Genomic DNA, 16,287 nt, shown 5'->3' with positions numbered 1-16,287 from the left:
TGCTTAGACCATCTAGCTCTGGGATTTGTACACCTTCAGGATTTCATTGGCTGCCATAACTTCATCTAAATACTAAGCTATATATCCTGCCAGTCATACATTGCAACGCTAAGTTAATTTTCTAGCTTGCAAACATCACCCTTCCCAGTCATCATGGTTAGTACAGATACGTGAGCTCTGGCAGAGAACTCTGGCTTTGAGGAAAAAGATGGAGGTGTTTCTCATTGTCACAGATAGCTTCTCGGAGGCAAGATAACATTGTATGAGCACGTTAAAGCTTATGTTGCAGACATCAATGTTTTATTATTCTGCAGAAAAATGAAAATGTTTAGTACTCCAAGAGTCCTTTACATCTTGAAAAAAACCTGACACATCTTAGTTCCACATAGCCAATTTTGCGAGCTCCTTGAGCGCTGCAAAAACTCCCTAGATGCCTGAGAGGCCCTAGGCACTAGCCAGCTGTTGAGGGAGCTCTTATGCTGGTTTCTGTTTGGGGAAATAAAGCTCCTGGGAGTTGCAGTTCTCCGTTGACAGTATAGGACGAATTGCACCTGGATATCAAGGTGTCCAGCTTCTTTCATGTCAGTCTGTGGCAGCTTCTATGCTCCTATGGCTGGACTGCAATAGTAATGTGATAATAGCTGAATCTGGGAGCGGGAGTTGCAGCGGTTGTGAGCTGCATATAGTGTCAGAGCTCTGAGTTGCCTACCCTGAGCTAACTATCCTTGCGGTTGTGTTTCGGTAGGATATTGCAGGCATGACCCTGACCGTGGACTGCACGGTGATGCAGCAGTTCAATATCAAAACATTGGATAGATGGAGTCTTCTCAAGCCAAGCAGTTTATATTCGTAGGGGAACAAATCAAAACCCCTCTTTCACTTTTGTGGCTGAAAGATTTTCCCAATTCAAGAATCGGGGTAAAGGACAGGACAAGCCATTTGGTAATCCTATGAGACAAAACTGATTACTCAAGTTGAATTATTTCCTCCCTTCCCCTCTCTGCCCCTGCCCCCCAGATTATTTTCTGGTGGAATATTGTATCCCTGTTCATGGATTCATGGATTTCCTTAAGCTTTGTTCTTCATTATAGAAATACCTTTGAAAGAAGGATTTTAAAATAATACTTGAAATTATATTCTACATTCAGGTTAACACAGGAGAGTAACTTCCAGTTTGAAAGACTGATTCTGCTGCACTTCTACATTTTTAAGTATTTAGTAGTTTTGTTCTGCACATTGCAGTATGCTTTTATGTATATGTGTTAGAACAGATAAAAGTCAGTACTTCTAAAAAAAAGTTTTAATGTTTTGTTTACTATTCCACTAATACCTAAGAACCACTGGACAGGAAGTATTGAATGTGCCACAGTGCCAAGTGGTAAACAAGCCTTGTCTCCAAAAGCCTATAGTTTAAAAAAGCCAGAAAAACACTGCACAACATAGGCATCTCTACTTGATCAGAGAAGGGCAAAATCCCACTTTCATATTGAAGGAAACAATGAGTATAATTTGTTCTGCTCTAGAAAGTTAATATGCCGGCACTTAAATGAAAAAACTCTGAATCCTTTGTGACTAATCGTCTTAGTAGAGAAATAATGGGAACACTAAATGAATTCATTTGATCAGTTCCTACTGGTTTTTATCTGTGTTAATACTGATTTGGTTTGGGGGTTTTTGTATGTTATATATAAATTTACAATACATTAGAGAATATCTTCAATTAGGATGACAAAGCAGAACAGAAACAAACTTTCTCAGCTTAAGTGCATGTTTTACTTTCAGACTGGCTTGACTGTATAACTGGAAAAATATTTTACTTTTTTGTGTACGTTGGAGGATAAAAAAATCCCCACAAAACTGCTAAGATGGGTAACATCTGTGTTCTTTCTATCTGCAGGCATTTCAGGAATTGTGAGATCTTCCAGTATAGTGCAGAGTGCTAAAACCATACTAACAGCTGGTAAGAACGTGTGTGATTTCTATCAACATAGGCCTTCTGATTTCACAAAGTAAAAATTATAGGGCCCCAAGACTGTCTTATTACAAGAGTTTAAAGAATAAACTTTTTGGGTGTCTAATTGAAAGCCCCTGGCAAATAAAAGTAATATTTAAAGGAGAAGCTTTATATAGCTCTTGAGAAATTGTGAAATGCCAAAAGGAATTGGAGGCTACATAAATAAATCTTATTTATGTAGTCTTAAATAAGACTACATTTAAGACTTAAATAAGTCTTAAATAAACAAACTCCTCCCACCAACCCGAAAGTAACAAAAAAAACGTTTTGACTTCAATTTCTTTTCATATGTGGGCCAGAGCTGGCTGATATGCGCTAGTTCTGCTCTTTTTGTATTAAAAAAAAATGGGGAAAAAACCACTTAATAATTCACTCTGTCTTTCTACATGTGAGTGGTTCCCTAAATGATCAGTACATGGTATTGGTGCGTTATGCAGATCATAAGGTTATTTCATCATAAAATAAAGGAGGGAATGAGTTTTGAGGGAGAGAACTTTGATGGGATCAGATGTTTTTGCCAGGCCTGGAAGACAGGTGTGTATTTGAAAACATCATGTATTCCAAACTGAGCCTATACTTGGTGAGCATTGGATATTAATGTAACCCTTATACTTCAAAATTAATTACTTAGAAAAAGAGTTGAGTATTACAAAGTCAATGTGAGAGAAGCTGTAGAATGGCAAAAAAAAGAAAAAGGACTTGCTTGTGTAGAAGCATGGGAAAATTAGGGATGCTGTTCAGCTATCAAAATTTTCCTAACTGAATGAAAGTTACTGCCAGTTACGTAGCTGGAGCTTCATCCTGTTTTCTGAGTTCTGGAATAAATGTAATTTAAGGTGACCTGATTTTTACATTTTCAAAAGCTGAAAGCACTGCAGCTTGACTTAAAATAAAGACTTGAGACCTGAGCCTTCATTTACTTAAAACTCTGGTCAGGAGATAGTCTGAATTCCTGCAAAGTGAAAAAATCCTTGCTGCTTGCATGAAGTTGCTCGAGTAATTTTCTGAACTCATTTATACCTATTCATAATTCTTCCAAAAAAGCAATTAAATACAAATGATGCCATTACTGGTTTTAAAAGCAGCTGTATAGCTTCCTACTGAGCAATCCTCATCCAGACTTCTACAGCAGCTGTTCACTTCCCATTTAGTATTAAAGTTGGTGGCTCTGTGTTGTACTTTCTGCCTCCTTTTAAAGAAACACAAACTGCAGTGTTCACGACCATTAGTGGTCTGCTGAGTAAAATAAGCAGGAACAGTTGTGCTTCTGTTAATGGTCTAGTTCTATTAACTGGAAGGAGTCTGACAAACTATTGCCGAACTTTGTTTAGTAGCTGGAGGACTAAGGACATAACTCCATCTGAGAAAAGCAAATTTTTTTTTATAGGAGTTTCTAATGTAGTTTCTAACGTAAGGTTTCCAACTAAATAGGTGATGCTTTTCTTCTAGGGTTTGTTGCCAAAATTACCTGCTAGTGGTCAAGACTTCTTGTATTGTAACATGCCTCTTTTAGCAATATCAGCTTGTAACCTATCTGTTTCTAAATCCGTGGAGAGTAGCTTTTGTAGAGCAAAATATTTGGAGGGGAGAGGTCAAAGGCAGCGTTACAATGTTGAATTCAGTGCTTGTGAAAGTTAGCAGCCTGGCTGACCCATGGAGCAAAGCTGTTTGTGTGTAACTGCAAAAGCATGAATAAAAATAGTTAAGCTTTGTCAGTTTATTTATGCTTCCCTTCTGCCTGTTCTGATAGACAGCAAATCACCTCTGGGAATGGTTAGCTTCTTTTGTGTGTCATGCAGTAAATCACTTACAGCCTATGTGTCCTAGTAATAACTAGGACTTTTGGGGGGGTCCTAAAGCATCTTTTAGTAGGACTTGTAATTTTTACTATGTTTTCTGTTTTGTGTATCTGAAACTAGGTATTTGTGAAATGCCTTTTCTCCCCTTTGTCTTAACTGCTTTTTGGTTTATATATAGTGGTTTTTTGTTTTCCTTTAAAACAAACTCTAGTTGTCTTCTAACTAGCAGTTACATAGAGTGACATGTATCTAAACCCATGTATTTTCTACCACTGCTTCTAGTGTTGAAAACACGTTTTTTGCGGTTTGATTCAGGTTGAGCAAAGCAATTGTGATCCTTTGCCTCAAACACAAGCCAAGTTTGAGCAAAGAGGCTTGGGAGAGTTTAGTTTTCTCACTTGTAGCATAATTTCATTTGTTTTGTTTTAACCGTATTTATGCACTTCTGCCAGAATCTGGCCAAAACCATTAGCAACAGAATTCAGGCTTGGTCTTTTGGGGTTATTTACAGATTATGTGCTGAGGGAAACGAATTAGATTTGGAAAAGGACTGTTTCTGGCATTTCCTAACCTCTGAACGTTGTTTAATGAATGCAGAGCTTGCCTGCAGAGCTAACCTTCCTCAGCATTGCTGTGTGGGCCTCCCTGGCTGCAGCTAGATGAGGAGTGTCTGTAATGTGTGATGCCGCAGTTGGTAATGTAGACGTAGCCCTGCTTCCCCACAGCCCCACCAGTTTCGCTTACTGAAGATGGACAGAAGCACAGACATAGTATTTTTGTAATAAAACCCTACATTGTAGTGCACATGAAAGAAGAAATTAAATTTAACTGACCAAGGGCGTGACCTCAGTATTTTTCAGATGTGATGTTCATATGATCTTCAGTGATTTTCCCTGGAGGGGATGGGTTTCCATAGGTTTATGAGTGACTTAGTAGAAGCCTTTTGCCCGTTTTGGTTTTGGGGTTTGTTTGTTTGTTTTTTTTTTTAAATACTTCTCTCCAAACACTTATGATTGAGTTTGTGTTAAATCTTGCTGTCATCTTCTAATGAAGATTTTTCTCCCACAGTTTCTTAACTTAAAAAACTCGTCACTAGGTGGCAGCCATTAATGCTGGTCACCTTGTTTTGCCACTTCTTGGGGCTCTTACCAGCTAATATTCATGTACTGTACACAGGCAAAACATTGCGGCCCCTACATAGAAAGTATTTGCTTGACTCATGCGAGAAATGTGTTTTACAGGAAAGTGTTGACCTTTAAAATTTAATCCCTAAGGATGCTGTATTTCTTTCTTCATTCTTTAACCAAATCTTGTCTAATATTCTGTTCCCCTAAGACCTATTTTCACACTTTCTAGCAGAGACTTTAGGAAGACTGTTATGGCTCTGTCCTTCTGTAGTGCTTATGTTAAGAATAGTAGCTAAAATTAGAGAATTGTGAAAGAGATTAATGAAATCAGTGGCTCTATTAAATAAGCTGTGGCCCTTTTTTCTTGCCTTTCCTGGTAGCTATATAAGTACTTTTGTCCTGCGTCCTCTTGCAAAAGAAATAGTTTTCATTACATGGACATCATTCTTTCTGAAATGTAACGGGGGACACAAAATTATTTCCTTAGCTGATTGCTTTATCTTAACAAGAACAAAAGTGAAATGGCTGCTCTCTGGTCTGTAGTGTGGTAGTCCTATGTACAGCATGTTTCTTAATTAAATGTTAAACCGGGAATAGCTGTTGCTGAGATGGCATGCTGTGTATTAACAGTATTGGCAAGGAGCACAAGCAAAAGAAAGAGTTTCAACCCATGTAAGAGAACTTTTTTCATCTTTCTCTGCCAGTGTGGTTTTAAAGTTGAGCTCAAGCTCTATGTTTTTGTTTGTTGTTAAATGCCCTATTTAGTTTTTGAAAATGTGCCTATGTATTTCTTCGAGTCTGTGGTGAGATTGCCTCTGTTTCCCATTAGAGATGGCACCATCATTTGATTTATTTTCCCACATAGCCAGAGTCTGCATGGTCTTTGGGAACTAACTCTGAAGTTCTTATATTTAGCTCCTCTGAAGGAGATGTTGATGCTTCTTTAGCCTAGATTTATTCTAGAGGAATGCTGCAAGCCTTGAAAATTTCTTACAAATAAAATACTATGAATTAAATCATCAGTTAAAGCAATTGTTCAAGATACTTTTAAGTTTGCACAAATGCTTGTAGCTGCTCTGAATAACATTTTATTTTTTCTTGGAATTGGGATATTAGTATACTATGTCTTCAAGGATTTTTTTTTTTTAACTGTAAGGAACAGTTTTACATATAAAATATTCTGTAGATTTGTGATTACTGCTGTCGTCTTCAGCTGCCTGAGCAGATACTGTGTACCACTGCACTTCACTGGAAATATGTCTAAAAAGTTTGCATGTGCCTGTGCACGATACACTAACAATATATAACTGTTTACTTCCACGTTACAGCTCTTCAGCAGTACATGCATTAGTCTTCCTTTTCAAAAGGAAATAAAGCATACTACAGCCAGGCATATCTACAGGGAAGCTTTGGGGGACCTATATTATAGCCAAATTAATATCTTACAATGCTAACACTTCCAAAAAAATGAACGTGGGTCATTAAGTAAAACCAGATACAACTTACGTTTACCCTGAAATTTTGTGGTCTTGATTCCATGTGCGTTAGGTCTTTGTTCTGTATCATATAGTGGAAAAATCTAAAGGGGAGGTGAAACCACCAAGTCATAGATTCAGAGCTGAAGCAGAAAGGCATTTTCATGTGGTCCAACTGCTTCAGATTCTGAGACTGAGACATAATTACAACCATTAACTTTTACTACAGATGTGACTCATCACCCTGAGGGCTGCTTTAAGAAACCAGCTGTATGTATAAACCCGTATTTTGCTTTGTAGCATGATGTGCTGGGGCAGAAATGTAAGCATCGTATTACATAAGGCTCTGGTGGGTGGAGTTCAGGAGCGTGCTCGTTGCGGGGAGAAAATCCAGAGGAGAAGGATCTCTGTGTGCTGAGGAGCTGCTGCAGGAGGCAGAGCAGGCTGGCAAACTGATAGAACGAGCTGACTTGCAGGCTGCAGCGCCAGCACGGGTAATGACAGTCCTGCAGGGCTGTATTGGCTCTGGTACTGTTGGCTTGCCACACGCTGTACCGTGCTTACTGCATTGGGGTGGCAGGACAACATCGGTCCTGGCAGAGCAGTTTCAGTGTTCGAAGGGCTGTATCCTGGAAGTAGAGTACCTAGGAGATTGGACAGTAATTTACAAAGCCGTAGAGTTACGTAGTTTTAACTTTGGAGATTGGAACCACTTCTTTCATTTATGTGCTGTGGCTGAGCTCAGTCTGGCCTTGTTGTGCAACTGGAATTCTTACACCGTGTGCAATTTTAATGCAGATATGTGAGGCGCATCAGAATTTACATGGTTGTTTACTTGTTATTTGAGATGCTGCAATGAAAAGCCCATCGTGACTTCATTAGTGTGCTTGCTTTTAGCAAAATCCTATTAAATATAGAAAAGTTTGAGCTTACATATGGGATGCACATGGTTTTGTAAGCTGAAAATATACGTATGGATGATTCCTTAAAAAAGGTAAAGTTGAGTTTATTTAAATTGCAGTTAAAGACACAGGAAGTGCAAAACTGGTTATATACAGCGTATTCGTTATGACAGGCTTTTTACATCACATTCCTTCATAAATACAGCATGCACTTTTCCTTATTACTGCATAGTCCTTTGACTTCTTGTGACTCTAGACTGCTAATGCTGAATGCATCTTTCACTTAGAGTATTTTTATCTTCATTCAATTACTTTCTAAGGTCTTTTCAAAATCAAATATTATCATACCCTTTCTTTCCGCCCCACAACAGTCCAGTGCAGTAGATGGCTAAACCTAAGTTGCTCATTTGTTCCAGAAGATCTTTCCTTGTGTTCTGGTGTGTCATACTGTGTGACTTTTGGCCAAATTGCTTCTGTGAACTTCTAGTCAGTTTTGTCAGGTAAACAGTGTTCTATTAAATAAACATAAGAAAGACTGTAGTAAGTATAACATACCATACTTTTTAATCTGTATATGCAAGTGCCAAAATTAAAGCTTTTTGTGCAGCATTAAAAACTTGCCTTTTCAGTTTTGAATTTGTAGGGTGTGATTAGACTGTGTTGTAATATGAAAAGTCACTCTCTCTTTTATGTTGTGTTGGGGATTTTTTGTTTTGGGGTGGTTTTTTAATGAAAAAAAGCTGGAAGGAGGAAAAGTAAGTAGCTCCACTGGTTAGGATCTCAGAACCTTGCTGAAGTGCCAAGACTAACAATATTTTGGTTTTTAAGTTTCCAAATACTAGATGACTAAACCCAGTAAAAGGCTGTGTCTTTTTTTACTCTAGGTCTGTAAAAGAAGGCTCATCTCTGCTAGAACTTCAGAAGTGTTTAACTAAGGGCACACTGTACAAATTGTGTAGGAAGTCATCTTCAATCCCTTCGTATCTAAAACTTGTAGAAGCTTAGAGGCCATGGCTGCTGCAAACCCCTTCTGTATCTCTAGGAAAATGGAGAAATGCCTTCCTTCATTGTAGGCCTAGTGTAGTGATATGGTATTTACCAACGTTCACTACTTGTGAGCTACTGTAGGATGATGCTGGAGTGTGACAGCTATTCTGGCTTCATATGAGGTTTGTCATAAACAAGAGACAGGCAGGTTACTCTGAAGCAAAATTGTCCCAGACAATATCCCTGTGGCAGGGTAACGTCCCTGTGGCAGGGTATTCACACCGGTGTCCATGGTATACTTCTGATATTGGCAGTGTTGCCAGATTACAGCTGTTTGTTGTCACATTATTATTTTTGGTTGTTTCAGTTCACCTGGGTATAACCTTATTAATCAGGTTTTCCATACCCATCATCATTTCAGTATTACCTTTTTTTTACCTAAGGACACAGATGTCATTTCATTACACGAGTCGAGCAGTTTTATTCTCTTGCAGATGTGCTGTTCCCTCAGTTGGGAAATGGTAGCTGCCGTTAGTTAGGATGAGGCAATGACGAAATAGTCAAGGAGGTTATAATGTACTTTACAGCTTGTTGAAACCAGAACAGATTTCCACCTCAACAGTCATCAGCACATTTCCTATGAAAAAAAAAAGTTCTCTGTTTTCACTTTTAATTCACAAGCCTTTTGCATAGCAATGCTCTGGGTTGGTTTGTCCTGGAAAGCTGCTGGTGGCGTGCAGTGTTTGATTACATTTCGTCAAGATGGGCATCAGCGGGATGCTTCTCAACTCTTAACTGGCAACCAAGTGTCTGAAGTATAGCATCAAGCAAGGGTAGCTAAAATCTGATTAGCAGAAGAAATTGATGAAGATCAGGAAGGGCTTGAAAAGCGTAATGTGTAGGTTTGGTGAGGGTCTGCAGTAGACACAGATGGCTTAAAAGCCTTATCATTTAGGAACAATGATGTAAATTAGAAGTTTCCCACTGTACTACTTAAGAGTTTTATCACGAATCTCTACATTTGCTATACCTTGGTCATTTGCTATACAATCGTCAGGCCTTCAGAATGAACCTATTCTATTTTGCATGCTTTGATACTATTCAAAGTATTTTTTTTGTATCATTATTACTGTGTTATGAATGTGACAAGCAGGTTATTTGCATGTCTGCCTGACAGATTGGGTTGTCATTCTTCCAGGGAAATATTTTACTTAATGTAGTAAGAATCTAATACTCGAGTTAGCCTTCCTAAATGTTGGTATTTTCTGTGTTTTGTGTGTCTCTCTCTTTTTTTTTTTTTTTTTTTTCTTTTTTTAGGAGCAAAGAAATCTATAACTTACAGTATGAAGAAGTTATATAAAATGACAAAGGGATGGTTAAGGAAGACATCTTGAGTCTTGACATACTGTGTATGGGTAAATAAATGGTACTTTTTCTCTAAATACTTTGCAGATGTTGCTTTGCCTACTTGAGGAGATTAAAGTGCATTTAAGAAGTCTGTTCTAATAATTTAGATGCCCAATTTTACTACTAAAATAGAAACTTTTGTTAGTGGGGGAGGTTCGATGGTAATAGGGCAAAGGAATTGTACTGTGTAAATACTGAAATGAATTTTCCTCTGTTACTATACCTTGGATTTTCAAAAACCCAGAGTAAAAAGGATTGATTGTATATATGAATTAAAACCAAAGCCACTCATTTTCTATGTATTACTAGCTTTATTTTCCAAAATATCCCCAGACTCCTTCCAGATATTCACTGTCCCAATCTCTAGTCTTTCAGTGACTTACGGAACTGGAGAGTCCATTGAGTTTTAAGTAGATATGAAACTGTCCTCTTGAAATACATTATTTCTGCACTTACAAGTTCATCCTTAGAATTCTTCTGAGGATGCTTACTGGGTGCTTCTGCAGGGTAGACTTCAAGTAAATTTTTTCTCAGATGTGTGACATTTTGAATCCAAAAACTTGGACCATGACTTTCACTCTGGGAAAGAGTGTTTGAAATGAGATGCTTGTCAGATACCAGATCCTTTCACAAAAATTGTATGTTCTTTTCATGAGACTGAGATGACAACTACACAGCTTATAGCTGCGCGCTGTCAGAAGTGTCACAGTTGGAAGGAACATCATACTTTCACTGACCTTCAGGACCTACTTGTGCAGATTTATGAAATGTGAGTTGTTTGGCAGAAGATTCTAAGTGCTTTAAAGTTGGGAATTCTATGAACAAAAGTACCTATTGTTTGATTCTTTGATATTTTTTTTTCCTGAAAATACGGCCCACAAAGATAAAACTTGTCCTCCCTTGCTTAATTAAATCGCTAAACTAAAGAAAATTGGACTTTTACATAACATGTTACATTAATCATGCCATTAAAGAATGGACACTTCTGATGGTATGCATGTGTGACGCAATAAATTGGGAGCATCTGTTGTAATCAGAATATTTTTCACATGGAGTCAGGTGGGTTTGCTAATTTTGGATGTTTTTCTTAGTAGAAATAAATTGAGAGAACACTTCATTTTACTTGTGAGAGTATCAATGGTAAAAATAATTTAAAGGTAAAAAATGGAAATAAAATGTTTCTTTCCTGGTGAGCATGTATTTTTTTTCCTGTGTAATATGTGATCAGTAGGGCCGTCTCTCAAGCTACATTTGGTTTAGTGATGTTACTTTAAAAAAAATTATTGGAATGAAATTGGCTGCTCATTGTTTCCGGGAAGCAGTTCAGAGCACATATTTGAAGAAGACAGAAAATATATTATTGTATGTAACATGACTCATTCGGGCTTACTTTAATCACAGGGGAACTCTTAAATATTGATTTTTAAAAAAAAAATAAAATTTGAGTTTAAAGTGGCAAAATTTGAATCCAGAGTCAGGAAATAAATGTGTCCTTTTTTTTCTTTTTTTATTTTTTTATTTTCTTAGAAAATATTACTACTGTGAAATAGTAACTTTCTAAGCTCATAGGCAGATTCCTAATACCTTGCATTATCTGTTGATAATAGATCTAGAATTCCTAAGACAAATCCCCTCAAATGTCCATTTTCTGATATTAGGAGACTGACTACCCATTTGATGATGGCATGTTCTGCAAAAGAAGTGACTTAAGCTAGAGAATGTTTGTATGTATGGTGCTAGCATTCTCTGTCCCTATTAGTAAGAGGCCAAAATCCCCAATTTGAAAAGTTTGTATTACAAGAAACAGAGCTAGGGAATTTAAACCGCTGCTTAAATTAAATTAGCCTTGGGTTTTGGATGGATTATTTGTCTGCATGAGGAGGTTCCTTTCTGGATAACCTAGAAGTCTTTTATACAGAATATACCCTATCCACCTTAAAATTAACTTCATATGTAGTGAAGACTTGAAATAGCCATACAATTTTTTAAGTTTCAGCATAAGTGGTAGTAAAAAGAAATCTGAAATCAGATGTTGACTTACTTAGGTATGCTCGGTGGAAAATTCTTAAGAACAGAGAATACTGGTCCCAGTGGTAGAAGCAGAACCCGACAGATACAAGGCTTTTGGACAAATGAACAGCACAAGAAAAGATTCAGGATGGAGTCATGACCTTTTGAATGAAATAGTTACCAGGTAAGAAGTGCAGCGCTGGCAGAACAGCCTGGTTTAGTCATCTAATGAGGTAACAGCTTTTATTTTCTGTCCCAAATGAAGTACACTGTAGGGGAAACTGCATATGGGCAGGAGCACAGACAAAAGACTAATTTTTATTTATGTTTTTTTTACACCAGCGATTTGGTGTTAGCAAATTTTTAGCAGGGTCCACTGTATTATTTGGGGGGGGGTAGGGGGTGGAGTGTTGTCATCTGTGAAAGTCTTAGGATACAAAACAAAATTGGAAACTGAAATTGACAGCAAAACAACTCGTGTAGGAAACAGGACAATTCCAAAAATAACCCTCTGCATGCATAGTTCACACAATGATTCCTTTATTTATTCATTTATTTATTTGTAATGTAACTGAATTTTATATATTCTGGGCTTTCTTTTGTAGTTGTCTTTATTTTCTTTTAAGGCTGTGTGGGAACAGGCCTAAGTGAGGCTTGACTCTTTGTAAAGGAGAGGGTGCTCACTACTGTGGTGAGGATTCGTCCTCGACAAATTCAGCGAGATGACTCTTAGTGAAATTGGTTTTTCTCTGTGTGTGTGAATTCTGTTCCTGTAGTCAACTTTTGGAAAATGAATACTTTAAGCAGAAAAAGATACTTGTTTTTATGTCTTTAAAAAATGCCAATTGCTGCAAACTGGGTTATTAGAAAGCTATTCCACGTACTGAATACATTACCAAGTAATTAAAGCTAACAACTAAAATGTTATTACAAATTTTGTCTCATTTATCTCCTCTTTATGTCTGTAAATGAAAATGTAACTATTGCATTTTTGTAATTCCCATAATTCCCTCAAGGATGCAGGCTTTGCTAGGTGCTGTATAGAAATATACAAGCTGAAAGGAGGGGGAAAAAAAAGAAAGGGGACATCCATGGTGTACAGGTAGAGCCAAAAACTTATCCACAGAATAAGCGATATGATCAAATGAGGGGGGAAAAAAAAAATAGGCAGTGGTAAAACTAGACATTCTTACCTTGTAAGGAGGCCATTCCTTCCCCCTGTAGTAGTACAATTAAGTACAATTAAGAATTTTTACATCTTGAGCCATACTGGGATGTAATATCATTGAACAAAACCATTCTGACCAACCCGTACTTTTTGTTTCCTTAACACGGGAAGGTGAGGATGGGGCTTTTTACTGGTTAAATAACAGCACCACAGGCTGTGAAACCACTGGTTCGCAAATTATAACTGCTTCAAGCACTGGTTGAGAGAGCTTATGTGTCATATGGTTGCCCAACATCTGGTTGAGAATTCTTACTAGCAGAGCATTTAATCACATGCCTGACTTAAAATGCAAACATTACTACCTCTGCTGAATAGGTATGTGATTCCTTTCTGAGACTAATGGCAACATATAGGTTGGGCTTGAATCTGCAGACGTTAAAAAAAAAAAAAAAAAAAAAAAAATTAACAAACAATCTATGTGAAGTCTCAGTTCAGTTGGACACTGCCAAGCCCCTCCTGGGATCTGGCTGCAGCGTAAGCGAAGACTGGATTCTAAAAGCTCATTCCCTTTAGTAGCTTTTATTTGTTACCTTGAGGCGGTGGCTGTTTTCCCTTTTATTGAGAGAGGGTACCTCGGAGATGTGTGTGTACCAGAACTTTAAATAGAATATCCTGTGAGGATATCTTGCATCCTAGGAGGCTCAGTGTTTCTTCTTCTCTGCAGTTCCTCACTACTACTAAGTTTGAGGATGAGCAGCAGTTAAACCTAGAATTTTTTAAATGACGAAATGCAGTTGTAACTCTAGGGAAGCGTTTAAAAGAGCAGCTTTCTTTTAAAAGCCATTAGTGATACAGTTAAAGATAATGTTCTGAATATTAAAGTCAGGCACATTTAAAGTGGGTTTGGTGTTTCAGAAGGTGCTTGCTACTGAGACGGTGATTCAAAACATTAGAATTCAGTTACAAGTCAATCTGATGTGTGAGAGTGAGTTGGTCTCAGCTCCTGTAGTGGAACAGCTATCTTCATTCCGAACCTTGCTAGCTAAGCAAGGGCATTTATTCAAGAAATAATGTACTCGTAAGAAAAAATCGGAACGTACTGCTTGCTGTTTAGCAGCTAATTAAACGTTTTTATGTGCAGCAGATGCCGTATGGCGTCAAACCCTCCCAACCTTTAAACTGTTTGTCACGCTGCCAGTGGCTTGGTCCTTCCCTTTACAGGTGTTAACTTTGCTGTAATCTGAGCTGGCCCTGTTTGTCTTACGTGGCTGAAATACCCGTTGCATATCTTGATTTGGCTTTATGAACTTTCTTTGTGTATAGCAATATAATGGGTCATTTCTTGCTCTTTGGATAGAGTTTTGCAAATCCCACTTTAATAGTTCCTAGTTTACTCCATCTGTTGATACCTTGCCAGTATTCAAGCCTGTGCAGTAAATCTTTGTGAGACGTAAGAAAGCCCTTCCTCATCATCCATATAGGCTGAAATCTTAAACTGCATTCGGTTCTGTAAATCATTTATCTCTGTGCTTTTTAAAAAGTGGCCTACCTTTCCCCTTGGGGCCATTGGTCTTGAATGTATTTATTTTTTTGGCCGAGCGCCATGAATGAATCATAGCCTAGAGCAGCCTACAGTCTGAACTCCTCTCTATTGTTAATATAAAATACTTTATGCAGTTGTTACAATGTTTTGCTATGTAAAACTTTTAAGAGAAGAGAGATTGATTTCAGACTTGTTAGTTGCTTTTGAAGTTCCTCGGCAGTATGTGGAAATGATTTCTTATGGTCGTACAGCTGTAATCCACTAGAATAACTGCTGATTGTTGCAGGGGAAGTTAGTACATGGGAATATGTTACTAACTCTTTGTCCTAATGAGGTGTGTCTGTTCTTTCACGAGAAATAGTCACTTTAGCTTTTCATTCCATTTGTAACTTTCCTGTTTGTGCCTTCCTGCTGTATTTCCATACTGCTTTATTGTTTTATTGTTTCTCGTCTTGACTTAATTCTCAAGTCTTTCATTCTGTTCTTCAGACATCCCTCTTCTCTGGTTTGGCTGTTCCACTATGGATATTGTTTCATGCTCCATCCTCTTTTTTTCTGTGTAACGGTGCTTTCATTAAAGGCAACCGGGCAGATGATTTATTTCTTAATGTCTTAAAAGGCTTCTTTGTAAGGAAGAGCCTGGACCCCATCAAACTTACTAAAGGTATTCTGTAGGTGAGTCAGCAGCATGGGCCTGGCTGGCTCGGAGACCGACAGTGCCAGCGAAGCGTGTAACTCTATCTCATGCTTCAGAGGGAAAAAGCTAGATGACACAAAGTGAACGGGAAATCAAAATTTGACTGCATACATAACCATAGATTCTGTTTCCACTCCTCTTTACAGTCTTTAATCTCAGTATCGTGTCCCTTTATTAACTTGCCTACCGTTGCGAGCAACCCATTTGGCTAGCAGTATGATGTCTGCCTGCTCCTAAACTTTAGATTTGGGGAGCGCGTAGAAGTGTACCACGCAGGATGCTGGCTTTCTCCATCAGCATGTGTAGGATGTTTTCTTTATCGCTTGCTCATTTCCCCTTTTTCCAGGTATTTGAGTAGTGAGTTCCTGCAGGTGGCTAGCTATGTGGCCCTTCAAATAGAGGCTATATTGAATGCACCCGATGTTGTTTCAACTGCAGAGACTGTACTTCTCACCTGTGCTTCAGTGGGGCTTCTCTTTAGACTTGGTTGACCTCCAGTGTCAGTGAATTTGACTAACAGATGGAGAGTAACAGCTGTGACCTTATCATAAACAAGGTGCCTCTAGGTAGCCTACAGCTGAACGAGCGTGATTCCCTTCTGTTAGAGCTGGACTTTACAGTATCCTGTAGCTTCCTGATGTTTGCAACAAACGTATTTGCCAAATTGGGAAGATAAAGATGGGTATGGAGGCCAGTATTCCTGGGTGGCTTAGGGAACTGAAGGGTAAGGTCCATGTTCTTTAAATTGATTGAGGAGGTAATGCTAGAGCCTGTTCTGACTTGGGAAACTTTTGAATAAACATAGCACTTGGTGAGTGTCCAGTAGAGGGGGATCCAAGCAGGATTGTGACTCATGCCTTTTCCCAGCAATTAATTTAAAAATAGAATTGAAATTGAAATATGTTTTGAAGGTCAGAATGTCAGACCAGTGTGTGTGTGATAGTTTTTCATGGGTAAGGTGTTCACAGAGGACAAAGCATTCTTCATTTTCAAATTCATTTCTGCTGGCCATATATTATGATTGTGTAGAAAAGGTATTTTCTTTATATTATCTAGTGCAGGAAGAAGAGACGTTACCACCGTACAGCTATTTTCTGGTATATATTTTGTCTGAGTGAACAGCTGCTCTGTCACTTTTGATACTGTGGTTTCATAAAA

General features: G+C 38.1%; 2 protein-coding genes across 8 annotated transcripts in view; both read left to right on the top strand.

Annotated features, from left to right (window-relative positions):
• Nucleotides 1-16,287, top strand: part of TAMM41 (TAM41 mitochondrial translocator assembly and maintenance homolog) — a 32,750-nt gene that overhangs the window by 13,412 nt on the left and 3,051 nt on the right. For 3 of the 7 annotated variants that reach the window (XM_054215752.1, XM_054215746.1, XM_054215753.1), the window contains 2 exons: nt 1,898-1,960; nt 9,622-10,828. In XM_054215752.1, the coding sequence (XP_054071727.1) occupies nt 1,898-1,960; nt 9,622-9,698 (140 nt within the window). In that variant the 3' untranslated portion in view covers nt 9,699-10,828. Of the gene's footprint in view, nt 1-1,897; nt 1,961-8,201; nt 8,225-9,621; nt 10,829-16,287 lie in introns of those variants that run through there. The other 4 variants (XM_054215748.1, XM_054215747.1, XM_054215751.1 and 1 more) reach the window with 4 other exon arrangements.
• The window catches only part of VGLL4 (vestigial like family member 4), a 108,121-nt gene continuing 103,601 nt past the window's right edge, over nt 11,768-16,287 (top strand). The window contains exon 1 of the mRNA XM_054215744.1: nt 11,768-11,905. Coding sequence (XP_054071719.1) covers nt 11,844-11,905 — 62 coding nt within the window. The 5' untranslated portion in view covers nt 11,768-11,843. The remainder of the gene's footprint in view (nt 11,906-16,287) is intronic.

Source organism: Rissa tridactyla, chromosome 10 (genome assembly GCF_028500815.1).
Source record: "Rissa tridactyla isolate bRisTri1 chromosome 10, bRisTri1.patW.cur.20221130, whole genome shotgun sequence".
Lineage (NCBI taxonomy): Eukaryota > Metazoa > Chordata > Aves > Charadriiformes > Laridae > Rissa > Rissa tridactyla.
This window is presented reverse-complemented; position numbering and strand designations above follow the sequence as displayed.